This window comes from Phalacrocorax carbo, chromosome 7 (genome assembly GCF_963921805.1).
Source record: "Phalacrocorax carbo chromosome 7, bPhaCar2.1, whole genome shotgun sequence".
Classification (NCBI taxonomy): Eukaryota; Metazoa; Chordata; class Aves; order Suliformes; family Phalacrocoracidae; genus Phalacrocorax; species Phalacrocorax carbo.
The window spans coordinates 8,369,718-8,397,073 of record NC_087519.1 but is presented as its reverse complement, the minus strand read 5'-3'; the positions used below and the strand labels follow the sequence as shown (position 1 = coordinate 8,397,073).

The 27,356-nt window shown below is 41.3% G+C and overlaps 1 protein-coding gene across 1 annotated transcript in view; it reads right to left on the bottom strand.

Moving 5' to 3' along the window:
- The window catches only part of AGBL1 (AGBL carboxypeptidase 1), a 270,761-nt gene that overhangs the window by 195,859 nt on the left and 47,546 nt on the right, over nucleotides 1–27,356 (bottom strand). The window contains exons 9-15 of the mRNA XM_064456203.1: nucleotides 26,395–26,996; nucleotides 24,303–24,386; nucleotides 23,133–23,219; nucleotides 22,609–22,757; nucleotides 19,222–19,309; nucleotides 11,169–11,313; nucleotides 7,740–7,893 (exon numbers count right to left, since the gene is read on the bottom strand). Of these exons, the coding sequence (XP_064312273.1) occupies nucleotides 7,740–7,893; nucleotides 11,169–11,313; nucleotides 19,222–19,309; nucleotides 22,609–22,757; nucleotides 23,133–23,219; nucleotides 24,303–24,386; nucleotides 26,395–26,996 (1,309 nt within the window). The remainder of the gene's footprint in view (nucleotides 1–7,739; nucleotides 7,894–11,168; nucleotides 11,314–19,221; nucleotides 19,310–22,608; nucleotides 22,758–23,132; nucleotides 23,220–24,302; nucleotides 24,387–26,394; nucleotides 26,997–27,356) is intronic.

The window sequence follows — 27,356 nt, the reverse complement described above, 5'->3', positions numbered from 1 at the left end:
TGTGTGCACGTGTGCTGGAGGAGGTATAGCGTGCCATGATACTAGAAGAACAACAGATGCGCTTGCTGTTGCGAACTGTTTCCAACCAGCACAATGCCAGGTTAGCACTCCAGCTGAATTGCTACAGGCAGTTCTTCTGGCTGCTTGAAAGATCATTACCAATCAAAGCAGGTCATTCTACCTCCCTGTTTCAACATTATTAGATGAGAGCTTCCTTTAAAGAGTGCATTTTCCTTTGGGGCAGACTAACTCCAATAAGGCGTTGATCTAATTTGATCCCTGTTTCACTAGGAGATATGTCATCTCCAGCTTTGAAAAAGTTATTTAAGAGAAGAGAGCTTGAGCCTTTCATAATTAACATGCATCACTGGTTGCCATGCAGAAAGCAGGCACAGTTATAATAACTTGGAGTCAATAATTCATAAACTATAATGCATTATTAATCAATTATCGAGGCCTGAATTACATTTAATGAGATTAAGCTGATTGGAGCACTAAGCTGTTTGAATCATATTGATTTAATCAATGTGCTTAATTAAACTGTGTACATTTTCCACATGATCATTATTTCCCAGTATCCTGCATAAGTGGCCTCTCCAATTCACATCTTCTGATGTTCTTTGCTCAGGAATTGCTCTTTACTGCCATGCTGGTTAAAACCTGGGATAGAGTTGATTTTCTTCATAGTAGCTAGTATGGGGCTGTGTTTTGGATTTGTACTGGAAACAGTGTTGAAGTGTTGATAACACAGGGATGTTTTAATTACTGCTAAGCAGGGCTTACACACAGTCAAGGACTTTTCTGCTCCTCACCCCACCCCACCAGTGAGCGGGCTGGGGGTGCACAAGGAGTTGGGAGGGGACACGGCTGGGACAGCTGAGCCCAACTGACCCAAGGGATGTTCCACAACATATGACATCATGCTCAGCATATAAAGCTGGGGGAAGAAGGACAGGGCGGGACACAGATGTTCAGCATGATGGCATTTTTTTTCCCAAGTAACCGTTACGCATGATGGAGCCCTGCTTTCCTGGAGATGGCTGAACTCCTGCCTGCCCATGGGAGGGAGTGAGTTAATTCTTTGTTTTGCTTTGCTTGTGCGTGCAGCTTTCGCTTTACCTATTAAACTGTCTTTATCTCAACCCATGAGTCGTCTCACTTTTACCCTTCCAATTCTCTCCACCATCCCGCTGGTGGGGAGTGAGCGAGCAGCTCTGTGGGACTGAGTTGATGGCTGGGGTTGAACTGCAACAGCTGTAAATTATATTTAAAGGTAAAGGGCATGTTTCTTTCTGAGAAAAGATCAAAGCTGCAGAACAACCATCTAAATAGCTTATACAATCTCATTGAGAAATGTTAGAATATTTCTCCCAGCAACTATGTATTTTTGATTCTGTAGGTTTAAGATGAGACCAAGTAAACATACCTCATTTGTCTCATTTTATCCCTCATTCTGGTTCTAGGAGCATCTGCAGATTCAAAGGGCACAAGCATCCTGCCATACTTATCCCAGAAATGTTACTTGTTTCCATCTTTAGAAACATGCTTAGACTTGGGCAGAAAATGTGTTTCAACTCCCTAAAAGACTAAATTTAAGATAAGCAGGTGTCATTATCTCTTTATGACAATATTCATAATGGTTTTCCCAGCCTTGCATAAAGAGGACATGTGATGACAGAAGATCAACGCAAAGTGACAGCTATTACAGATGTAAATCCATTTGCTAGTGTCATATTTTAATTTCCCTCACCACTGCTGCTAATTAGCTGGGCCATTTAGGTTTAACTTTAAACCCCACAATCCAGATCCATAATGCTACACACTTCTAAAAGGACACTCATCAGGTGTGTCAACTGGGGGAAATACTCATAACACACTGCATAATCAGTATTATTAATGGGAACCACAGCAGTACAACCAGCCATGAAGAGAGTTTTGTAATTACTGCCTTTGTGATACCATAAACAATGACTGTCCCCCCACTCTGCACAGTGACACTGTTGTCAGTGGATGCAGGATTAACCCCATGGCACTGTACGATGCACATTCAGCTGAGAACGCAGAAATGCTGGTGGTTGTCAGCTGAAGCTGCGCACTGCTGTACCACCCCAGACCCATCAAAATCTTCATTCCTGTAAGGAATTCCTTTGGGACTGTTTCAGTTATTCCTCTGTATTAGCACTTACCAGAATGGCACCTACTCTACATCACTTCAGAGGTGCCCTCCCCTTTCCCTTCTCTAACTAAAGGCGAGAGCTAACCCACCCCAACTCAGTGCACAGCCAGGAAACACCTCCTGAGGAACGCTGATCTGGCAAGTTCAAAACAGCACAGTGTTAACTGTCCATCTCTGATCAGTCATTTTGCGTTTGGTGTTTTTAATTCCATCACTCTGTTAACCTTAGCAACATATCAGTGTCCTCTTTCTCAACTAGAAGACAATTTGGTCATCACCTATGCATGAATGTTTAGAATTTTTTAACTCTTCAAAGAAGCGTAAGAATCTGTCCATTTGCTCTGTCACTTACAACAGTATCCTACAACTTGCAGAGTAAGTCAGCTGTCTGCCAGGGAGTTTAGTAGAAGACAGTTACATACCGCATATTTGCATGTGTAACACTGTGAATTAAGGGTTTGCAGACTATAACCGAGTGCATGTGCTGCTAATGAATGCTGTTAACACTGCCTTCACTGGGCTGTGTGTGGCAAACCCAAGAAGATCAGAGGTCTGTGAGCACCTATTAACTTCATTGAGCAGGCAGTCAGCACCAAGATCGGAAGCTTTATCGTTCTCACTGCTTCTGCGCTCAAGACTGCTCTGAAAGATGTTGGGAATTGCTCTCCCTTCAAAAGTCCCTTTAACTCTCATCAGGCAATGTCTAAGTCTAGACCTAACATAGCCAGGAACAAAGCCACCAAAGAGTAAATGCCTGCCCAACTATTCTTTCCTCTCCACTCCCCAACTTCTTTCCTTTTCAAAGGCCTACATGTGATGATTCCATACCCAAGGCAGGTGGAGCATGCAGGCTCATCACACATGCAAGCTTACAGAAAACTATCTTTTTTTTTGAGGGGGTGGAGTGTTTTTTTAAATAGTTCTGAGTAGAGCTACAGTCTTTTGAGGAAAAGCTCTGTGCATAATATGGAAGATAAAATCTGAAGTGTCTAACTCTTTGTAAGAAGGAATAAGGAGGTGGGGAAGAGGAACATGGTAAAGACAGATAACAGAGAAGACAAAAAACAGTCCCTTTGTCTCACCATTGGTGCCTCCCACACACAGCCAGAATGGGAAACTAATGGCTTTATGACAAGTCTATGGGGGATATTGCAGTTAGAATGAGTAGCAAAAACATCCCTCCTTGCTGGATGCTCAGTCTTCCTATGACGGCTGGAAGAGCAAGTTTAACACAAACAAAACAAGAGAGACCCTCCCAGTTTCTCTTGGTACACGTCTATCAAGCTACAAAGCCCAGCAGGGACCACTGACCAGGCTCGGACTTTGTGTTGCAGTCTTCAGGCACCCACAGACATTGATCAAGTGTGAATGGAAGTTGTGCTGTTGCATGACTGAGATGCAAAGCACAGGGAGCCGAAGAGTTGCTAGCTCACTTCTTTCTTTCTTCATATCAGTTTCAGAACTGAGCATTTAATAAAAATTATTCAGTACACCACCATCACATAAAGGGGAGATAGAAAGAGAGGAAGGACAAAGGAGCCTAAAGCGAATAACAAAGCGCCACATAAACAAGGCATAATGAAGGAAAACAGCAACCCATTTTTCTTCCCTTCAGTATGCAGCGAATGTGCAGTTCCTGCGAGCATGCATAGCTTGTGCTTCCCATTAACAAGGCACACGTTAATAAATTTAACTCAGACAGATTTAACCATCCTAGGGCCACATTAATCAAAAGCCTGACAAGACCAATCTGAAAGAGTTGAGCAAGGAAAATAAAGCACAGATGACACAGAGGATGCCATGCCCTCATCCCTGGGCCGCTCCCACTCTATCAGCACCTCCAGTACTGCAATAACTCCTTCCCAGTGCACTCCCACGGGGCTGATCACGCTGTCCTCCCCACACTCCTCATCCACCCAATGCCTCTGCATCAGTGATGTTTCCCTCTCCCCATGTCTCTATGCTAGAGAATGATTTAGACTATTTAAGTACAATTATGTGCAACAGCTATGAAGTCTTGGCGAGCTTTGTGTTTTACCCGTGGCACTGGTGTTATTGAAAAGAATCTCTCATGGTACAGATTAACAAACCTACAAAGGAGAAATAAGAAATTTTATAGGAAAGCAAAAATTACTACAGCTTATGAAAACTATGAATTGACCAGAACCAGAAAGAAAAAACAAGGGCTATCAATTTTTATTCATTACCCACAGGCCAAGTTCCCCAGTGCTGGAGCTCCACATCACTTCTCAAGCTGAAATACATATGCATGGAGACTGTACAAACCAATGGGAGTTATTACTGGGGAAAACTTCACCTTTCATTTCCTTCATATTTAAATCGAAGTTGTTGCTTTTGAGTTACATTTTTGGCGTGGAAAAATATTGACAAACAGGTCCTTGCATCAGCCAAACCACTTCACAGAGAGAAGGGCATGTCACAGAAGACGAGGAACCTGAGAAGTAACTGCTGATCAAAGCCACACAAAGCAGCACAAATTAGGCTAAGTGCGTCCCCAAAAGCCGTAATTAACCAAGCTGCTTAAACAAAATAAGCACATAACGTGGTTATTCAGATTTGCCTAGAGGCATCCCCACAGCATAAAACATGGTGTGCTGCCTTGCTGTTCTTCCACTTGATGAAACAGCAAATATTTTCATCACCTAAGAGTATTGGTGTTTACTTTTACAGCCTTGGAATCTAGAGAGAAACTGTGTTGCCTTGCCTTGGCACTTTTTCCCCCAAACAATTTCTATTTCAGTTCAGACAACTGGGTTTTTTACATGTTCTGTTTTGATTGAGTTCAGCTGGTTCACAGATAGACCTAGGAAGTCCTCAGTCTTATTGCATTGCAAAGCTTCAGAGGAAGAGTTTAGTGACACATGATTTCATGGCATTTCAGTCAGAACTACAAGCTCCCACTGAATTCACATAGGATCACAAACCAGGGGATATTCCTTTCTCTCAGAAATAGAAGACTTCAGCCACATAATTGGGATTTGAACCCAGATGCTGAATATTACAACAGCCTGAAGCATTCAAAACAAGTATCTGCCAAACTGTTGAGACATACTTTATGAATCTTTCAGCAAATCTGTGCTGAATAAGTAAGCCAAGCCTTGCCTTCACAGACAGGTTAATGACCTTTGGAAACCTGCCAGACTCTCCTTCAACACTGCAAAACACATTCTGATACACTCTGAGAATACAGTGCTCCAGAAAATGGCAATGTCTCCTATTATTGTCACATTTATATCATGATACTCCCTAAAAGGAGTGTGACTCTTGGGGTATTATTGCGCTGGTCAGTACTGTGTTGTTGTTTACTCATGATCCTCAGTCCAGCATCTGTGCCTCTTAATTGTCATGAATATAGGCTCTAGGTCCTGCACACCGAAGCCATCCGTTCTCCCGTGCCGTACCGCACCTGGTACGCAGCGAGGTTTCAGTCCAGGGCTGGCCCCGAGGACTGCAGATGGTGTACAGTCTAGCATATTACTAGCATATGGGATCATGTTTCCCTTTTGTGTCCAGTGCCAAAGGTAAAAGCATCCTTAACTACTCCTGCTTCAGTTCCACTGGTACAGGCCTGTGATTTTCTTCCAGAGTTTTTAATTCTGATCAGTGTATTTGCATGGCTACAGACCTGGGCATGTTGCGGGGGTGGTCAGAGAGCAAGAATGCGGTTTTACAAAAATGTTGGAGATTTTGAAATTAGTTTTTTGCTTTCCTATGACAAAACACACCTTTCAGGAAGTCCTTTCAAAGTCAAAGGTGCTGAAATTCAGTGTTTATCACATTCACTTATCCCATGACTGACCCACTCCAAGTCCTTGCTTCGCTAAATCCAAACATTCGCTTAGCTTTTCCTTTGTACATTTTTTTTGCAAAGGCATACTCACTTGGCCAGAAAAACTTGTTCACTGCATGTCTCGTCTGGATAGCTCAAATAAAATATTCCATCTTACTTTCTTTGAGTTGCCTTAAGGCCTTCTGCCATGAGGTTTAAAATTGCTGTCAACAGCTAACATCTAACCAGGTGATCGTCTGCAGTGTGCCAAAGGTTTCTTTATATAACCAGCCTCCCCCACCACAACTCCCACACACTGGTTTTCTGCCCTATACCATCATTATCATGGAACAAAAGTGCTTACGGGCAGGAATTATCTCTTTGTGTCACCGCAGCCAAACCTCTAATCATGTGTTGTACGTGCTGCTGTAGTGTAAATAATACTGTGATAGCAACACCAACAATCCGGTTTTCTCTCTGAAGCCGCCTCCGGTTTCCACTGTTAAAGCTCTGTACGTGCATGCACTCTATCGGTTCCCATGTAGCCTGTGCTTGCCAATCTTGCTTGGAAATTTCAGTGTAGAAAAGCTTACCTATGTTCAGAAATGTGCTAATTCAGGATAAATGCTTGATTTATCATAAAATTATTATAATAAAAAGGTGTGATCTCAGGATTATTATATCGTAACGTCAGCATAACTGCAGTCACTGTGCTCTAAACCTGAACCAGGAAAGATAACATTTTTCACCAACTCTGATATTTGAAGTTCCTTTTAGTTTATGTATGTAGCATGGACGTTATGAGGAGTCCTACTCACATATCACCACCTACCCCTGAAAGGAGAATTCTGCAATGAGAATCATGGTTCATATCACAGAATCCCTTTGGATTCTTCTAGCCTAATATCTTGAAGCTTAACACCCAGAAAGATCTTAAAACTATTTAAATTTCCACAGTCCCTCAAAGTTCTCAACCTGTGTTACAGAAGTGTGAAGAGCAGAGATTTAAAAGAAAAATATATTCAGTTTATGCCTTGTTACCAGCTCAAGAAAAAAGTCAACCTACATATAAGTAGTCATTTAGGTTTGCAAATCAAAGCTAACCCAACGTGAGGCTAACTAGAATCTTCTTATCACTTATTGTTGATTACAGAAACTTGTATATCTTAATCTTATTAATCAAGTCCACTGAAGGTCTAAATCTTTGACTTTCGCAATGAAAAATAACTAGTTACAATATTTACCATTAGATAGCAAACCATAAGTTAGGGCTGACAGAATGCAAGAAGCTATATTGTATCCAGATGGATCTACTGGGGACATTGGAGGACCTGGAATTTGACCAGAACATTCCAATTGCTGACCAAAGCTGGCAAGGAGTGATCTTGTAAATTTTTTTTTCCAAGTTCAAGACCTCAAAATAAATATATCATTTCAACTTGGAACACCAATAAGGAGTTAAAATTTCTCTTTAAACTGGTTATTTGAACACAGTTTCTTGCTGTTGGAGATATCTGATATTAAACTTCGTAATTGTTTCAGATTATTAAAGAAACATTTGAAGTAAAAAATGGTGTCAGCTCTCCTCCCTCCTCTGTGTAAACCTGTAATTTTAAAAAGAGTTGTAGTAGGCTATTCCCCATATTCAGATTTATTTTTCCAAAGTGAGAAAGGCAAGAAAATCAACATATTCACAAAACAGGTTGTCATTGCCACTGCTGACATGACCGCAAGACGCCAGCATCTTTTTTAATGCTTCATTTGGCTACTTACAGAATTGCTCCAAGTCGCCTCTTTTTTTAGAGTCTGGCATGGCAGTGATTGTGAGCAATGGGCATGGATTTCCTCCTAGCGTCTGGCAGAGCGTCTGCTGCCTCCAGTAAACCTTCTTGGGGTTCCTATTTTGTTCCAGGACATCAAGATGGGACTGAGAAAGAAGAAAGGAAGCAGATTTATACATGAGTTCACAGTCTATAAAATCTGATTTTATTCTACTAGCTGGGTGTTATTATTGGTACTTCCCAGCTTCTCTCTTCTGCCAGTAAATATCACCACCTTTTACATCCCACAAATTGCACAAGCCATTCAGAATACATCCCAGCTCACTGAAGCTGAAGAGGACTATTGTTCATATCATTTTACCTGAACAGTTCCTAGGTGCTTTTCTTATTAGTGTAGAGCAATTTGTACGTATACATAAAGTCCAAAAGGGAGCTGCCTACTCCTTATATTTTAATAGGGACTGTGTAGAAATGTGAGAAAACCCACTGCTTTTGAGCCTTTATAGAACTGACTGGTTAGCTCTCAAGCACATGCCAGTGAAACTCAGGAACAACTCCATACCAGAGGCAGCCAAAAAGTTTACATAGAAACATTTTGTACAATCAGTAGTAGGAAATTTGAAGAGCGTCTTTCCTTCCAAGAAGTTATTTAAAAAGGAGATTTTCTTCCCCACATTCCCACCCCCACCCCTACCCCCCACCCCCCCAAAAAAAAATCTTTATGGCAGTTTTAAACAATTCTTAAGCCCAACAGTTTCTTAAGAAATTTAAGAAAAAGAATTGGCAGCTTAATTAAAAAAAAATACTTTTTTGGAACAAATTCTAATCGCCTCATTAGACACAGAACCACTTGCCACCCACACGCCAGATGAAGTGTAGTTCTCTCTGTTTACATTGTAATTGCAAGTGGCAAAATTAGTGTAAGTAATCCTATCACAGGGTGTTACTAAGTATTGTGGAACACCAGTTGTCATTCGATTGGTAGAAATAGGTATATTACAGTATGCACACTTGTCCTAACAGCGCTCTAACTGAAACACACCAATTCACTGGAAAACCCTTACATGGTAACCTCTTGTCTTTACAAGTCAGGGCTAAATTTAAACCAACATCTCTGGGACAAGACATTCCTGTTCCTCAAACCTTGGAGCTCACCGTCTCTCAGACTGCTTTCCCTGCATCCATTTGAATGCAAACACAGAACTGAAATTTACAGTCATATATGTCATAAAACAATTAACATACACATTCATAAAGCAAAGTCAATTATTAGATGCATCTAAAAATCTCACATAGATACAGAGAACTCAGTGTGATCATTTACGTATGTTCCTGGTACCTAGTGAAGCTTAATTGGGTACAGCTGCCAGAGATTTCAGCTAGATATCCAAACAAGTAACACTGCAATGCAAAAATATATAAACTAGTGTTCATAAAATAAACCTAATTACTAATGGACAAAAAGTAATGAACTGCAGAGTGCATCCAGTTCAAATAGAATTCTGCAATGTATATTCCTGTAAATATGCCTGTAACTATCAAATACATATGATATTTAAAAACATTTTCAAATTACTAACTCCATATACAAGTTTATCTTCTTCCTCAAAGCACTATGTATTTAATTGACCCCTTGGGTTCGTAACCACTTTTAATTTATTACAGATATGTAAACCCAATATACTTCACCAGTGGACAAATGCTTTAAACTGAAATCTACTGGTGCGCAAACCTGATTCAGTTTATTTACTGTGGAAATTAAAGTAACATGAAAATGTGTAAATTGCATCACTCAACATTTTAAATTAGTCCAAGCAAAGAAGCCTTTTAAAATTATTAGAGGCAACACTTTTGCTTTGGCTAAAGAGCTGGACATGACACTCTATCAATCTTTTTTCCCATCTGTAATTCCCATTTACAAAATTTTATGGTCTTTACTGAGTCTGAGTTCATTTAAACTTTTCCTAGGGCAAAATTCCCTTTAATTTCAATGAGCATTTTATTTGAAGAGGCAGTGAAATACTTCAAGACTTGGCCTGGCGAGTCTAGGAATAACATCTTTTTCATCTCTATGCTATTCATTCAGGAGCAGGTGAGATATTCAGGGATTCCCAGAGCATACGAATTCTTCAAGTCTCTCTTGCTTTTGTGCCAGCAGAAGGTAGAAATCAATAACAGTAAAATAATGATGAGGCACTGCATTTCAGTAATAAAGCATGGTGGTGAATAAGTCCACCCAATTTTTCAGTATTGCATTTGTCTTTTCTCCTGTGGACTGTAGTATACACATGCCTTCAAGGCTATAGGTCAAGCCCCACTACTGGAGCATATTCTCTTCCTCATTGATTTTGAGGAGTAACTGGTGCCCATAAGCCTAATGAGAAGTGAGCTGGCAGGCATATTTTGGACAGTGAAGGCTTGACTGGCCCCCTCCCAGATATTGGAAGCAGTTTCTTTGAACATCTATAATAGGATGTAAAGCAATTGACAAGAGACTGATGTTTGAGTGGGAATTAATCTGATCCTAACTATGCTGGCATGCCGAGCAGCACGGCTAGTAAGTGGGAGGGGACACTCTCTCCCTTGAAAGCAGAGTCTTTCCTATCTGGTAATGGCAAACTGATACCATTATTAAAAATAGAGCGAGCCCAAACTTCATCAACCCACAGCAGTATTTATTGCCCAGAAAAAGTGCTTACAATGGAAACTGGGTGGGAGAAGGAAGGGGACCTGGTCTACTGGAACTGTTGTCTTTTTTTTTTTCAGTAACATCTTTCTCACCTTTAAGAACAAAACAATGCTACTCCCAGAACCATTCATTTCCTTTCTTTTATCCTACCTTCCTTTCAGACCTTGGGTTCTTCTACATCAATCATAGAGAAAGTGCAGTGGATGCATTTCCCAGAAAATTCCCTTACCATCCATCCCTAGCCAGAAAAGGCTGTAGAAAACGAATCCTTCCCCAGGAAGCAAACTTGATACAACTCAAAAATACAATTTATGCCTTAGACGTGTACTGTTTTAGTTTCTGTACTGACAGCACTGGTGGGGATGTCGTCTCAAATGCCTACTGATGCTCCAACTGGCACAGAGGAACCGGCTGACAAAGCAGTCACATGAGGTCCAGCACTATGGTATTGCTGGGTGCAGCTCCAAAAGCTGAGCTGTTACCTTCTGTCAGGAGAAGGAGCAGGTAGCTTTCACTTTTGACTTGTCATTATCTTTAGGCCCCTCCTCCTCACCCCAAGCAAATGCAGACAGCTTTGGTTTGTGTTATTTTCTGACTGGTATAAGCACTAATGGTTTGTACCTCAGCTTATCTCACACAGAAATTTCTCTAAGCTATGTCAAATTCTCATACCCAAGGCAGCTCCAAACTCTCAGGCCCATTAGGTTATCTAGGTGGGCATAGCAGTATTACCATCATCGTGGAGTAAGTGTAGGGGTAATGGTAGGCCAGATAGCAGACATCATCTTTGTGAGGGAACGTGATGCTGAAGGTGAGCGTGTAGTAGCACCTTCCTCTCGTGCCTTCCTCTGAAGCTGCACTACAGCGGTAGTGGTTTCTGGAGAAAGAGGGAAGTAGATGGTTAGCGCTTCCAGATGCATGTTTGAAGCAACCATGAAAGAACTAAGCATTCAGAGAAGTGTCTATTCTAAATGACTTTTCATCTCATGCTGTAGGTGGGCTCCAAACTCAAGCAGTCATTTTACCAAAACTGGAGAAGCCTTATATAAGTACAATCAATCCAATCCCAGTGATGAACAGGTACAAAAATATGAGAGTGATAAACAGCATCCAGTAGCATAGCAATGCACCTACAGGCTATATAAAAGATGGCAGGTTAGAGAAACCATGGCTCCACTAGACAGAGACGCAAACAGGATCATGAAGGTAAGTTCCGCTGACCAAGGTGGCACACCAGATTCAAGGGTGCCTTGGGGTTCACGCAGTACACAAAGACCAGCAGGGAGTTAAGAGGCAGAACTGTGTGTGGCAGTACTGGGCACAGCCAGTTGCAGCTACTCACGTGCTGCTGATGGATGGGAGTACTCTCATAGGAAAATAACTGTTTCATTTTGTGAAGGTGCAAATAAAACGACAGCTAATATTAGTTCATATGGCAAAGTCCAGACGTATTGAAATGAATGCATTCAGCTAACACTGCTGTATTGCTTCCAACATCCAAATTATTTTGCTGAGAGATGCAGGTACCTATTCACAGCCCTGAACAATGCCACGTGAAAATATTCTGTGAAAGCCTAGAGATTTAGAAAATATTAATACCCTACCAAACCAACCATTCAATACCACCACAGGAAGAAAAGGGATATTTCAGGAATAAAAAAAAAATAAATAGGACATACATAAAAATATTTCAAATATCAAAGTTCCCTGAGTAGGAAGAGAATGGGTTTGGGTAGACTTCACACAGAGGAGAAGCGACCTAATACAGATTTTTGTTGTGAGCTACCAAAAAAATCCTCTCTTTTGGATGCCTCCTTTTCAAAAATTTGAGCCTTTTCCTGTCAGGGAACAGCGAGCACCAGTTGCTCCTTTAAAGATGGGGAACTGAGCTTGATATGGAAACCAGCAGAGCAGGGTCCTCCCCAGCCAGGGTCCTCTCCCACAGTACCTGAGCAGGTCATACCTAGGCTAGGGGTGCATACAGGTCCAACCACACATCCAGATCATGAGACCAGTTTTTATTGATGAGGCAGGTCTGGGTCAAGCCAGGAGGCCTGTCCATGGGTCAGGATCTGTATCACCAGAGTTCACAGCAAAGTACAGACGCAGCAGTGACTGAGCTGGAGCCTCACTCCAACAGAGCTCAGACTGAGTGACCAGGACAGAGCTTAAAGAGAGCTCCTGGGCCCATGGGCAGAGGACGTGGGCAGGGGCCCTGGGTGAGGCTGGTCAGGGTGATCAAGGGCTACTAGTGCCCTCAGGCCCTTGACACTCCCTTTCTTAACACTAAAATCTTAAAGTGAGCTTCTCAGTCTAGTCCCAGGACCAGATCTCCTGCAGGAGACTTACTCTGGTAAAAAAATTACTTTAGGCTAAGTAAGAAAGTTTTCTTCCAGCAGATGAAGATACAATTCATGCAATTTAGGGAGAAGACTCACAGCAAATCGCATCCATAAATACATTTCAAACAATATTTTTCCCACATTGCACCAATTATGCTGTTGCTGAACCTTCTGATTCTGAAGGACTGTGAGGTTTCTTTGACAAATGTTATCATCAATGTTGCATTAAAATGCAAAATAGAAGAGGCAACCAAAAGATGCAATTTCAGCTCCTGAAATTTACAATACTAGTTTATTTTGCTGCTGTTCATTTTTATTCAAAGGGGTGGAGAGAAAAGATAATTATTCTTGTCAAATTCTCCAAAATAATCAGCTCTTTTTCATAAAGAAGACACAATACAATGCTGCTGGGTTTTCACCTGAATTTAATAGTTAGGAACATGTGGGGTGAGTGATACTGACTGGATCAATAGATAGTACAGGAACACTGAGTCACAGTGGCAAACGGAAAAGCTTATGATTTTATTCTCGGCTGAACCCTTCACCCCAACATTTCTTTTGCAAATAAACCACCTTAATATTGGACAAAGACTCAGAGGAGAAAAATGCAATGAACCCACAAGTACAGAAAATTCTACTTAGCTATTATATATGTATTTCAGTGGATCCAGTATGTGAGCCTCCTTTTTTTTTCTTCAAGTCAGGACAATGACATTTAATCCAGTTCTGGTTAATTTTAACAGCAAAGGACAATTAAGACCCATTTCTTGTATAGTGCATAAGGAAAGTACTCATCTCCATAGCCTCTATTATATTCAGTGTCACTTGAATGGTTAGATGACCTTATTCATAAAGAACTGTGACAAAATGCTGAGATATTCTGAGTCCTCCCCTCCAAATTCACACTTGTAGTCAGAGGTATGGGAGGAAGCAGGTCCTTGTGGGCAGATACTGCCTAAACACCTTTCTTACACATTGGGAAAAGTATTCCCACCTGTCCCTAATGCTCCAGTAAAGGTTTCTCCCTCTATAGTCTGTAATTGTGCAGCCAAAAATATCTCTGGTCTAAAATACCACTTAACCCAGGGGTTTTGCACCACAAGACAGACACTTCTGACCTTAATGCTATGCTGGTAGTCAATGGTCCTTGCTCCTGACAGCACTCAGGTCGCATGATCCCAAGGGTACTGATGCAGAGCTCTCCCTGAACTGCTTAGCAGCACATTTCATTCTTGTTTTGAGCACCTCTGCAAGTCCAGCAAACTGCCTGCCCAGACAATATTTCCAGACTTTTGAATCACTTATAGACACCTCCTTCAATCTATAGCAAACCAGCTGTTAGTAACAGGAAGTTCACAACTGGCTTTGTGAGGCTTCAACGTTCTTCAGCCATGCTTTAGAAAGGAAAACCACCTGCATGTAAGCAGTGTAAATGATCATGTATTCCTACTGCATATAACCGGGTCTCCTCACAATCAATACAATATAGTAGCTCTGAATATTTTTTAAAGAAACCTTAAAAAAAAAAAACCACGACATTTTTCTTCCTTGCCTCTCTCTCCTACTGCTGTCACCCCAAGATGGCTTTATTGCCTCCTTGTTCCTCCACCAGGCTGACAGTTTTTCTTCCTCACCCTTTTTCATCAGAACTCTCTACAATACCAGCATGAAACCCAATTTAACAAGCAAGGAAGAGGGAAGGAAGAAAGAGGACCCTAGCAACACCTGGTCCTCACAACCTTATTTGTGTTCTCTTTCAAAAAATGTTCACAAAGTCTCACATGCTCTCTAGAAACTAATACACTGATTATTAGAAAGAAAATAAGAGACTCGAGTGTGGGGGTTTTAATCAGCATGCAAGCTCTATGTACTGTGCCTTTCAGTCACTTTCTAATAGTTAAATCATTTTGCTTGCTGTTCTTCAGAAATAATGTACAGGCAGTATATTTCTAGCATAGCTGTGATGGAAAGCTAATTAATAATAATTATAATACTACTTATCACTTACTCTGCACGATAATTTTTTGAGCTTAAAAGACCTTTGCAAGCATTATCTAATTAAAATTTGCTCCCCATTTATCTATTCCCATTATTTGGGTGGCAGATAAGTGACTAATTTTCCATCCTTTTTAGACAGGGAAACTGAGACATAGACAGGTGATGCCACTTGGCCAAAAATACAGGCAGGTCAATAAAGGAGCTGGACTGTAACTCAGGAATTCAAAGGCACTTAGCAATACAAAACAAACATCTCTTGTTCATATCATCTTTAGACTTCCCCTCTGCTGCATTTAGTATAGTACAAACACAGGTAGGTGATGGAATGATGGCTTTGTACCAGCTTAGACAAAAATGGCAGAAGAAAATATCTATATCCCACACTTCTAGGCCATTTCAAAAGAGCCAAAACAGAAAGTAAACTATTTATCACTTCTAATCTACTGGTACATTCCCTTTGTCCAAAATCCTTCCACCACCCTGACCTTCTTATATCTCTAAGTGTGGCTACTAAGTGCAATATGCTTCAGTAACCCCTTGGTTCATACTGTAAAAAAACAAGCCGTATTTAACAATTTACAGGGCATGGCTATTATTTTAGTCTGCTACATCAGAAACTGGAAATGCACAACACAACTTCCCTTTCAAGGGCCAAATCCATGTTAAGGCATCTTTATTGTCAAGATTGCAGGCAGAATGCCAGTTGAAGCAGAATATTCCCACAGCCACCTTGTTATTAAGGCCTTCAGTGATATTGTAAAGGTCAGGTGCTCTCAGACTAAGACTGGTGTCTCAGCCCTCTCTTGTAGATATCATTAGAACTGACAGGTGGCCTGCCATTGCTATGATGGTGATTTCATCTAATGTTATTATAAAGATGCTGAAAAGAGAAGACCTAGTTCTGACACTGTTGTGATCACCAAACAGCCAAGTCTGTAGTGGTGATGTGAGAACAAAACACTCCATGTACCTCATTACTATCTGTGAACTGACTATTGTTTGGAAAAGCTGGAGGTTAGATAATATGCTTAGAAAGAGCCATGAAACCAAAGGCACAAGCACATTGTCACCAATTCAGCATGCTGCCATTGTTCCTTAAATAATTTGCTGGAAAGGAATATTATTCAGCACATAAAAGCTGCCAAGACAGCAAGTGAATTAGATGATCTTATAGTAACTGCAACTCTGTTTATCATGGGTGTATCCTGTCACTTCACAGAGAGGCAATAAAATAGAGCAGAAGTGTCACTCAGCTTCCTTTTGACAAGAGCACTGCTAATACTCTCTGTAACATAAAAACTCTTGTGAGACATATGGGAAAGGTGCACGATGACAGAGCTGTGCCACAACATTCATCTTTATGAGTGAACTATCCCATCTTCAGTGAAGATGAATGTCAGCAAAGATCAGCCAGTGTGCATCACCCAGACATCTTGCAAATGTGCCTTTCCTCCCATTGTCCTTCAGCTCAGAGGTTGCTCTCAATAAGAGCCCTGCTGCAAAAGCAATTAAGGGCATCTTTGAGCTCCTTATTTTTGTAAGTATATCACTCTTCTCCTATATTTATTAATAACACCTGGTAAAAGTAATTACATGAGGTTGCCTTGAAAATGTGCCAGTCCCACCCCAGGATACCTGTGACCAGGGTGAACAGACATGAAGCGAGCTCTTTCCCCAAAACACAAGCAGCGTGATATCAGTACAGCAAACCCATCTCCTCCTATTTTGAACCAAAGTCTGAGCAACCCCAAAAGTACTTGCTTCACATTCCCTCCCACATACAACTTCTCATGACTGGGAATCTCTTCTATAATCACTGAAAAGATTACAGTTTCAGTAGAGGTGAAAGTGCATATATCTGTGTGTATGTACATTCTTGTATATACATTCTTGTATATACAAAACCACATTTAAACCTGAAATAAACAGTAAATGAGACAAACAACAAGTAGTTATCCTAGATGAATATATTGACATATAATTCAATATACAGTTAGAAAACACAGAATGTTCCAAATCAATAAAACTCCATTTTCTCACATATTCTGAACAAGAATCTGATTACAAGCTTAATTGTACAATCATGGCTTAATCTCAGAAGTCAGCTGCTGTTTAATCGCTGCACAATAACTGCCTTGTTAACGACATGAGAAGCCACTGCCATGGTAATCAGCACGTAGTTTGCCCATCCAGAAACCCAGAGTCACAGAAGCCAGAGGTTACAGGCACAAAAAGGGAAGCCACTGCACCACAGTACGTTAGCTCTTGAGGTAGAAAAGGTTAGGTGAATAAAGGTTAGTGAAGAGTACTTCACTATATACAAAATAAAATAGCTACTCAAATTGCCAGACAGGATGCCAGATTGAGAGAGGATAATCTGAACCCTCAGCACCCCCCACCCCCCCAAAAGAAAGAAAAAGAAATAACAGATTACAACAGATACTTAGGATGACTTGGAATATTTTTGTACGAACACAAGTTTGAGGCTCTGATACTTCTGGAAGGCAGCCCACTGTCATTGTTTGGGTTTATTGTCTCATCAAATCTGCTTGTGAACATAGCCACCTCTGAACCTACCAGCAAAATTGTTAGCTACAACACAAACACTATTTCTTACAAAGAAAACCCCTTATTTCACAACAGTTTCTAAAATCAGCCTCAGCACATGAGTTCATGAAGAAAGGAGTACCATTGAGAACATCAGAGAAGTTCAGCTCTGTCCCGAGAGCGCTGCTTACTATGTCAGGCAATTAACATTATTGTTAATTGTGTTCACACATTTTTCCTCATATTTCCCTGCCCATCTACACTCATTGGGTAGTCCAAGCCCTTCGTTTCAACTGCAAGATATTAGGGGCAAGGACCAGACTCTCAGCTTGTTTATATAGTGCCTAATACAGTACTCAGAAGCCCGAGACACAGAGGCACTTTGGTGAGGCAAATTAGCGAATAGGAATAAGACAGAAATAAAATAATTTTAAAAACAATGGGAAAATTTGTCACTCGGGCATTCTTAGCCCCAGGTTTCAGGTCACAATAGGTAGAGGCCAGGATAAAATAATTAACACCAAATGCTGCAGTATTTGGTTAAAAAGCATGTGAACTTCACCCATAATGCTTTACCAATTCATCCTCAACATATAAGCTCTTTTTGCAGTGCAGGGCTCCTCCTCCTGCTTGCACCACCCCGGGCTGCATCATTCCCAGACATCCCACTCCACTAAATGCATTTACTCACACCTGTAATTTTCCTACTTGTTCTATTCTGTCCCCAAGCCTTCAACTCTGCAAGATTTTCTAATCCAAAACACACCAATTATCCTATTCCTGAAAAATCTTTCAATCATCAGCTTTAAAATAATATATGATGCAGATAACATTTTAGAAGCCTTGAGAAAGCAAAGCAGGGTTCATTCAACCTACTAAAACCCCCAACTCTGCACTTGTCTCCTTTGACTGTAATAACCAGAATGAATCAGGGATCAGTTTTCTGCATGAAAATGAGCTACCTAGGTGAGAATATTTCTCACATGAGTCAAGCTCCAGCTAAGATATAAGTTAAAGATGAGACTGATCTAGTGCTTTTCTTTCGAGGCACTGACACACTGCAAAAACAGCCTGAAACAGGGAACTTGCATAAGTATCAGCCCTGAGCTTGTCAGAACTGCTTTACACCCCTGTCATCTGGCCCCAGTAAAAAGATAAAAGTTCTCGCATGACAGTGAGTAAGGCTAAACCCTACTGCCTCTGCTCTCAGGACAAGGTGTATAAACAGTGCTACAGCGTGTATAAATGTGGTCCACAGAGCAGTTTGCCTTCTAGGATTTCAGTTCCAGCTTTGCAGAGAAGGTAAGTTGGTGAAGATACTAAGGTATAGAGATAGGTTCACAAGCAAATCAATAAATGTGTGTTTGTATATGTCTATTTCTACCTATACATAAATATAGGTGTACATAGCACATATATGTGTGTGTTTATGTGTGTATATACACACACACACACTCCTATGTATATGCTAACCCTTCTTTAGCTCCTATGTCTCTTAGAAAAGTCAATGTATGCAAAAGAAAAACAGTGATTCCATCCAGCTCATTTATTCCCGGACAGGGTAAAAAACCAACTACACTACCTTTGTGGGTTAATCTGCCTTGTGTTCCTTGCTGCATCAGCAAGGTTTGAGCATCCTCCATTCCCTTTCCTCCTCCTTCCCCCTGGGGAAGTGAATTCTGCACATGCCCTGTTTCTCCCCAGGAATCCAATATAGAGATCTCTCTAGTAGCCATTTCCTGAAGCTGGAAGCACATCACACATTGAACTAGCACCAATTTAGAAACATCTGAAACAGGTGGCCCTGGTGGTCAGAGGTTAACAATATCGATACAGTTAGCAGGAGGGGAGCAGAGGGGGAAAAGAAGCCACAAATTTTTCACCAAAAATGCACTTACTTGTAGTAGCAGATATCATGGCCTGCCCGAAGCCAGCAAGGCCTGCCCTGGAGAGCTTCCTTCACTGAATACATGACCAGCTGCATGCCTACATAAAACAAGACAGTTTCAAGTGACTTGACTTCCTTGGCTGGAGAAGACAGGGATGGGGAGGAAAAGACTAAAAAAGAAACACCATTATTTTGTCTGTGCTCTCTCTGCAGATAGTTTATGCAAAGAAAATACATGTCCCAAAGCCCCATGCTTTGTTCTGATATAGCCATGTCTGTACAAAAAGCAAAGCAAATGAGCTGAATGGAGTTTATTAGAAATAAATTATCTACCAGCTTTTGCAAAGGAGGACTTCAAGCCACTCTGTTTACAAGCAGAGGAAGGGAAAGAATAGAATAGGAATTGAAGTATCAACAAGATCAGTAATTTGGTTAGCCCAATATTTTATGCTTGGCTGCACCATTATTGAATCCTTAATCCTACCAGAGCATTACAGATCTGCGGTGCATCCAATACTGTACCTTCAGAAAGGAGCAAGGAAAACTAGAAGGTTTTAAACTTGCCTTTAGACCTAAATAATACTTATGTGTCATAAATGCTGATAACGATAGCATCCATCTTTGTACTGTATTATATGAGAAGATTACTTCTTCCTGACCTCCAAAATATTACCATTTTATGACCTGAGGTACCAGGCTTTCTCTGATCTGAGCTGCATACTTACAGCTCCATGATGCCAGCCCACCTGCAGGTGGGTTTGGTATCAAATTCCTTCACTCTAAACACCCACTTGCTCTTTTTCAGGTATGGTAGATCCTTACCACACCAGTGAAGCCCTCTGCATGGGGTATCCCTGGCAAGGTGCTGGTGGCTGGGGCTGCAGAGGTGGCCTCTGCCCTGGGGTGGTGCAAGCCAGCTCCAGTGGACCCAGCACAGCCACAGCTGAGCCCAGCAGTTTTGCTGGTGGCACTTCTATGAAAGCATATTTAAGCAAGGGAAAAACACCCTTTTGAATATTTATGCACGTTGATAAGTTGCCCCCTGAGCCTTTTCTTGACTATTCTTGTACTGGGAGGAGGTGATGCTTGAAAATCATTAATACTGATAACATATTTCCATAAGCAGCTATTCAGTTTCCCTTCTTCCTTTGGTTTTCTCTGTTAAACTCTCCAGCGCTTTAAGAAATGGCTTTCCATTTCACCTTTGGCTGTGGTGTGGGGTAGAACTAACTAGCCTACAGCTAGGAGTAACCTCTAGATTGCTGCTTCCTGACCCAGAGCCATAAGTCACGTACAAGAAGCAATTCTATGTTTGCCCAGGACATGGGCATAGTGACTTTGAGAGATACAGGCCTGCCTAGAAGCCCAGGTCAGCAGACAAGAGCTGTGAGGCTCAGCGTCTGCAATGCTCTCAACCCAAATTCCACCCCTGCCATTCTCTGCGAGTCCAAAGGACATGCACATCAAAGTGCCTCCAAGCGGTGGTTGATACTGGTCTGACATCTCATTTTAATTAAAAAAAAAAAACAAAGAAAACAAGAAAAAACCCACCCCAACCTTAACCAGTTTCTCCTTTCCACTTCCCCTGTGAAAACATTCAGTTTTAGAAAATAAACACAAATCAGGCTTCTGACAAAATCTCATTATTTCCCATGGTAGAGTAAGTTGGTGGAAAAGGGGGAAGAAGAGACCTGGAGGCTGCACATCCTGACTTACTCTGCTCCTGGTCACAACTATTTCATGAAATATCGTTTTTGCCTATTTCAAAATTACACAGTACCATCTAACCAAGAGCAAAAGGGAAGGGAAAAAAAATTAAAACAGATCAGTAACCAGGAGCTGTAAAGTATTGCCACCCATGGCATTTTGGCACTGCATCACAACTGGAAGCTTTCAGTATTATGGCACGGGCATTAGCCCAGGAAAGAGCAGAGGGAATGTAGTGAATAAACAGCATCTCTTACCAACAGTCTGTGTAAATATTATGCATGTGCTGGAAGGGGTAGTGAGTCTCGCTCAGCCAAGCCAGATAAGCTGGAGCTTCGCTGCCCTCTCAGAGAAGCAGAAGTAGCCCACAGCAGAATCGCTTTAACAGCCAATCCCACGTACCAGCCATACAAAAGCAAGCCATGGCTTAGACTCCCTCCTTATGCTGGGTGGTATTTTTACATTTTCTTTGCAAACATATTTTTTGTTGCATGGTTGAACATGAGTCATGTACAATTTCGGGTGCACAAAATAAGATTATAAATGCTGAGAACACCCAAACTAGCAGATAAACAAGCGGCCTTCCACCAATAATAGCCAGAATCTCTAGCTGTGAAGCTACTGGTGGCTGTATCAGAGGTTGTATGGGGGTTTACAGTAGGGCCTCAACAGACTTCATTTTCAGGCTGCTACCAGACACACCAACACTGAAGCAGAATAAGATTACAAAACCCCCCTCATTTTCATTTGGGATCTATATGAATACTTGAACTTCAGCTCTTAGGGTTAAAGAGCAAATGGCTTATAATTCATTATGCCACTCATCCAGCTAGTTTCACAAATACAAGGAACAAGTCATTTCGGCTCCTAGTGCTATTTGTTTTAGATATGTTGATCCTGAGAGAGTTCTCCTCGTGATTTTGAAGGCTGTATCCACAGGGCTTCAGAGGAATGCAAAGTCTGATATTAGGGGCTTATTAAGCATTCTGAGGCAGGTCTTGAGCTGGTTGGTGTAAATTAACACAGCTCCCTGGAAACAAATGAAAAAAACCCAGCCTATGACAGCTAAGAATTCAACCCACAGTCTCCATGCAGAAGAAATAATTTCTTTTCTAAAATGGGCATTGAAAGCTGTGATTTGTCCTGCTTATTTCTGAGCAACGCTGCCTTCCTCCTGAACCACAGACTATGACAGGATCTCAAAGACAGCAAGGAACAGTTTTGGGTTTTTTTAATTGTTAATATCAGGAGAAGTCTCAGCATGTCTGAAGGCAGATATCATTCTGAATATGCCCAAAGAATCATTAACATTTGTTTGAGGATTATCTACATTTATTTTGATCTTAGAAGCACTTTCCAATACTATGCTGCTCATTCAATTCCAACAGATTGTCTTTTTCCCTCTCTCCCAACCCCAGTGCCATTCTTCCTCAGTTCTGGTCTCTAAAGACAGAAGAATGACATTTTTTTCCCCACAAATCCTCTCTCAGGTCTCAATATTCAGCTTACTCCTCAGTCCTCCTGAGGACAGAGAAAGATACGAATCTGAAGTAACTCTTTCGGTGGATTTCAGGGCAGATAAGAGTAAATTTACAGTCTCCCTTATAGACATGGAAAGTTCAAAACATTTACAACATTAAAAGATATTCTTGTGAACCAAAGACTACCCCAAGTCCCCAAAGACTCATACCATAATTAAATTGGCTATTGAACTTCTCACAGTTGATAATGTTGAAGCGATAAGGAACTGCTAATTTCATGTCACGGACTTCAAAGTAGAACCACTGGTTATGCTGGTTGCTGTTCACATCTGCATTCATAATTAAGTCATACTCAAACCTGTAAAGGAAGACCAGAAAAAACGGTGGCCATGAACACCCACCAGCCTGCCACTGAACCTGCTGAGGGCAGCAGGCTATACAATCAAATATATTAATATCCTGTGAGAGTAAAAGAACACCATCAAACCAGCAGTGCCCAAACACACCATTAAATCTCACGTTAGTCACGTCAAAACATTCTGAGCTCATGTTTTGAGTGTTTTCTCACTCCTGTTACTTTCATGACACCTAGCTGTTGGAAGGCATGATAAGTTCTGCATCATATAACCTGCTTCCCTGGCCAACCCTTTCAAAACCCAGGAGAACACCACCATTTCACGCCGTGGTCACAGCAGAAAGGCAGGTTGGGACACAGTGCTGCAGGCGTACTTACTCACGCACTTGGATGGCTTTGCGAAGGTTTCCTGATTCAAACTTGGAGAAGAATGTCAGACAGCCTGGAGCACCTGGGCTTGAGTGACTGCAGTAAATCAAAGCAAGGATACCTATAGCAGGTCACTTCAAAGACAAGTCTTCCCCAGCACCTTTTGTATGCTAATATAGGTTTTTATAATTATTTTTTTTTAATAAGCAAGACCCTGAGCAGTAGCAGGAGGTGAGCAAATCTATAGTCTTCCTATCCCATCCAGCATCCTCCTCTACTCTTGCTTAGTGTTTCTAAATCTCATTGTCTTTTCCTTTCCCAATACTCCCTTTTGTTCCAATTCATATTTACTTTCTTTATTCCAGTTACTTTCCCCACTGAGTTATTCCCATTAATTTATTGATTACACAAGGCAGCTCTACACAATTACTATACATTTACTTTCCCCTCATCTATAGTTTCCTTCTCCTAAAGCTTAGAAACCCTTAAATTAATCTTGAACAACTTCAAAACTCTCTTCTACCTCAAAACTGTCCTTCACCTTTTTTCCTCTGAAGAATGTTCTCCGAGTCACTCATCTTTCCTCTGAATGCAACTTCTTCATATGTGGGACCTTCTCAACTGGCCTATGCTACATCTTCTCAAGGACCACAATTTCTGGCCATAGTTGAGCACTTAAAACAGTTCACAAGGATTAATTTATTTTTTTTTTTCAGAAGCCTTTTAGAGGTGCCACAACTTTCAGGGTACATCTATGGCCCGTGACACTGTAGTAGCCGTACAGACACTCAAGTGCACTCCCATTGGGAAATGCCACCTCAGGATGTGGAGAGACTGCCTCTGGATTCTCTAGGTACAATTCCCAGCGTCAGCCTGCATGCTTCTGTTCCAAATCACTACATGCAATGCACACATATCCAGAGACACCATACAGTCCCTTTGATGTACAGATTTTCTTGTTCTAAAAAAGTTTTGAGGTTCTCTTGCTCCAGAGACTTCTACAATAGATCCTTTCTTCAGACCCACGTACTAGGAATCTACCTCTCCTGTATATATTTTCTGTTGGGCCTTTACCTCCTAGGTTATTTCTTCTATACCTTTACCAGAGCTGAACTGAGCTCACTACCTAATCCGGCACTGAGAGTGCCCTGGCTACGGCACTCCATTTAAGTTACCCACCTGGCCTCGTCTGAATCAAAAACGGTTCTGCCTATCACATTGCCTGGCTGGATTAAGCGGCGAACATCATCTAGTACTTTGTCCCTAGGGGAAAAAAAATAAATAAATAGGCAAATTGTAATGACACCACGAGAAATCTTGGTATAGGGTAGTCTCGTAAAAGAAATATGAAGACGCTTGGGAAATTCTTTTGAAGGACTGGTTATTAGCACACTTCCATGTGCTAATTCCAGGTGAACTTTGTGTGTGTGTATATATATATTTTTTATTTTTTTAACCATGAAAAAGCCCCTGCTCCATTCTCATGACAACAAGTAGCTTTTTGGGTGAAATGACTGCTCTGTAAAATTTTTGCTCTCTGTAGTATTCAGTCAAGTTTGATTTATTCCCAGTTCTTCCCAGTCAATGTCAGTCTCCCAAACGACCAGCCTTGCCCCATGAGGAAATATCTACCATAACTTATAAACCTCTTAGTCTGTCTCGTAGTGACTCTCAACTCTAAATCTACTCATAAGCTAATTTCTACTCATTATTAAACTGAAGTTCTCTGATCCTTAAAGATGATCAAATGTGCAACACCAGATTTTCTTCATGACCTTTGCAGCAATCATGTTATGCCCTGAAGCATGATATGATTATTCCCATTTTAGCTGTATGGTTACACATGCTATTATAGTCATAAAAGCAAATCTTTTAGAGCAAAATTGCAAGGAGAAGATGGTAGACTGATTTTGCTTCTAAATAAGATTTTTAGCTTTTATATTTGCTGCAGAAAGAATCGTTATCTCTCTAGAGATCAGAAATTAGTGGTTCTCACAAATGCCATTTGATTAGCGTTGATCAGCTTTAAAGTTTAGCAGAGAAACCAGCCTGTTTGGTATCTGCTAATAATTCCCTCTGCCACTAAAAAAAAAAAAAAAAGTAAAGTCATTGCACACAGCCACACATGGAACAGACAAAATGGTAGTTATAAGAAGAGCCTCCTCTCCCAGCACAGCTTCAAAACACAGCTTTCCCCTCATCTGAATACCTGAAATAGCATGAAAAAACCAGCAGCCTCTAGCTGTGAGCCATAGGGGACATCTGTTTTTATTTCCTTCTGTGTGTTGCATGCCATATATGCTGTCTTCTCCTAGTAAGCTGGGCAGCAGGGAGGGAAAGCAGCCTGCTTACCTTACCCCTGCTGATGCTCTCTAGCTCATGACACTTCCCAGAAGCAGGTGCACATGCTAGGAAAGGCAGAGAAGCTTCTGGAGGACCCCATGGAGTAGGCAGAGAGCAAGAGGCATAGCAAGAAGGGGCACAGCAGCAGAAGGGTAGACAGGGAGATTCCTGAGAACAACCTGACACAGACGCACAGCTCTGAGAGGACAGAGAGGGTTTTTCCTTAAGAAGCCAGATGAGACTTGTTGTTGCACACACTAGAGGTGGCTGGATTAAGAGCAAGACTGAAGGCAAAAAGGTATCCTCAAAGGACACAGAATCTTCTCCATCTCTAAAATAAACTTGTTCTTATTTGTGTTCTACCAAGGTCACAGATTTACAGCCCATTCTGAGTTTTGGTCTACTTATTTTAAGGAAAAGCCGCTAGTAATTCTATGTCAGAGCTTTGACCGGCTTAGAGACCCACCACATACATAAGTACATTGATACATTTATCAATAACTAGTTTAATCAATAAAAATTTGGAATATGAAATAGGGGAGTCTTTATGGATTCACAGAAGCCATAAAAAATCTCTCTCCAAGGTTGCCACTACCACCTTCACCTGTACGACAAAGAAAGCAACACACAGACAGTTCACAATTCATCCACTGGCACACAGAAAGTCCACGTCAGAGATAGCAAATAAACCTGCTTATTCCTAATCCTGTTTGTAACCCAGTTAGATACAGTTTTCCTTTCCTCAGGAGGAAAACCTAAATAAAGTCGTCATGCTGTTTGGCCTATCTCCTTGTGACAAATGACTGGACAGCCCAAAATTCATTCTATAGCTTCCTAAAACATTCAGAGATGTGATAGTCAGAACCTACATAAACCGGTTTTGAGCCCAAGATCTCTCAGCATGGTAATTATATTAAAGCACAATCACCTTTGAATCCCATACTTGCGCTCCACCATGGGCTTGCTGTAAGGAGGTGGCTGGTGACCCCAGAAATCAGGGAATGCCAAGTCTTTGTAGTCCGGTATGGACTTAACACGTTTGGCCCTAGCTATGTAGAAGTGAGGGCTGTGGAACGGGATAGCCCCTTGGTGTTTCTCCAGAAGATTTGTCACTGTGTCTGAGCTCTCCAACCTCCCTCCAGGACTAGGATTGATCGAGGCCTCACATTCAGGGTAAAATATTTTTTTGTACCAAGCAGCCTCTTTTGGGAGAGGACGCAAAGTATGTGTGTGGCTCCTGGCTGGATCTTCCTCTTCACAGCAGTCTGCATCTTGGGCTGCTTCTACAGCGTCTCGCTTTTCATCAGCCGCATCCCATCTGCATTCCTCCTTCTTTGTCCAGCTCTGCAATGGGACTTTTAAATCCTTTTCCCCTGGATCTGGTCCCATCTCTGTGACACTTTGGTTTCTCCATCTGTAGTTTGGATGTTTCACAGAAGTAGCATTTGGAAAGAAATGAGAGGGAGTAGAGGGAAGACTCTCAGCCCTGTCCTCTGAGCTCTTCTCTTCCTCAGATTCTGATTCAAGCTCCTTTAAATTTAAAAAAGCAGAATAAACTAAAAGAAACTAAAGACAGATTGTGCCTCCTTCCAGAGGAAATCTTTCAAGGATGAAAGGGAAAATATTTACAAATCTCCCAAAACTGCATTCATCCAATAAGACAGCCAGCGTAACATCAGCCCATGGACTACCTGCCAGAATTTCTTTATCAACAAAGCCGTTTCAGCAGTAGTCCTCAGAAACTGAAAGGATCAGACTGAGTCATCTGGGTGAGTCATCCCCAACCAAAGCTGATTGTTCTAACAAATTAGGGAAGACAATTTGCAAGGCATTTTTTTTAAGAATATAAATGTTACAGCAGGGTAAAGGAAGCCAATCTGTCATGCAAAA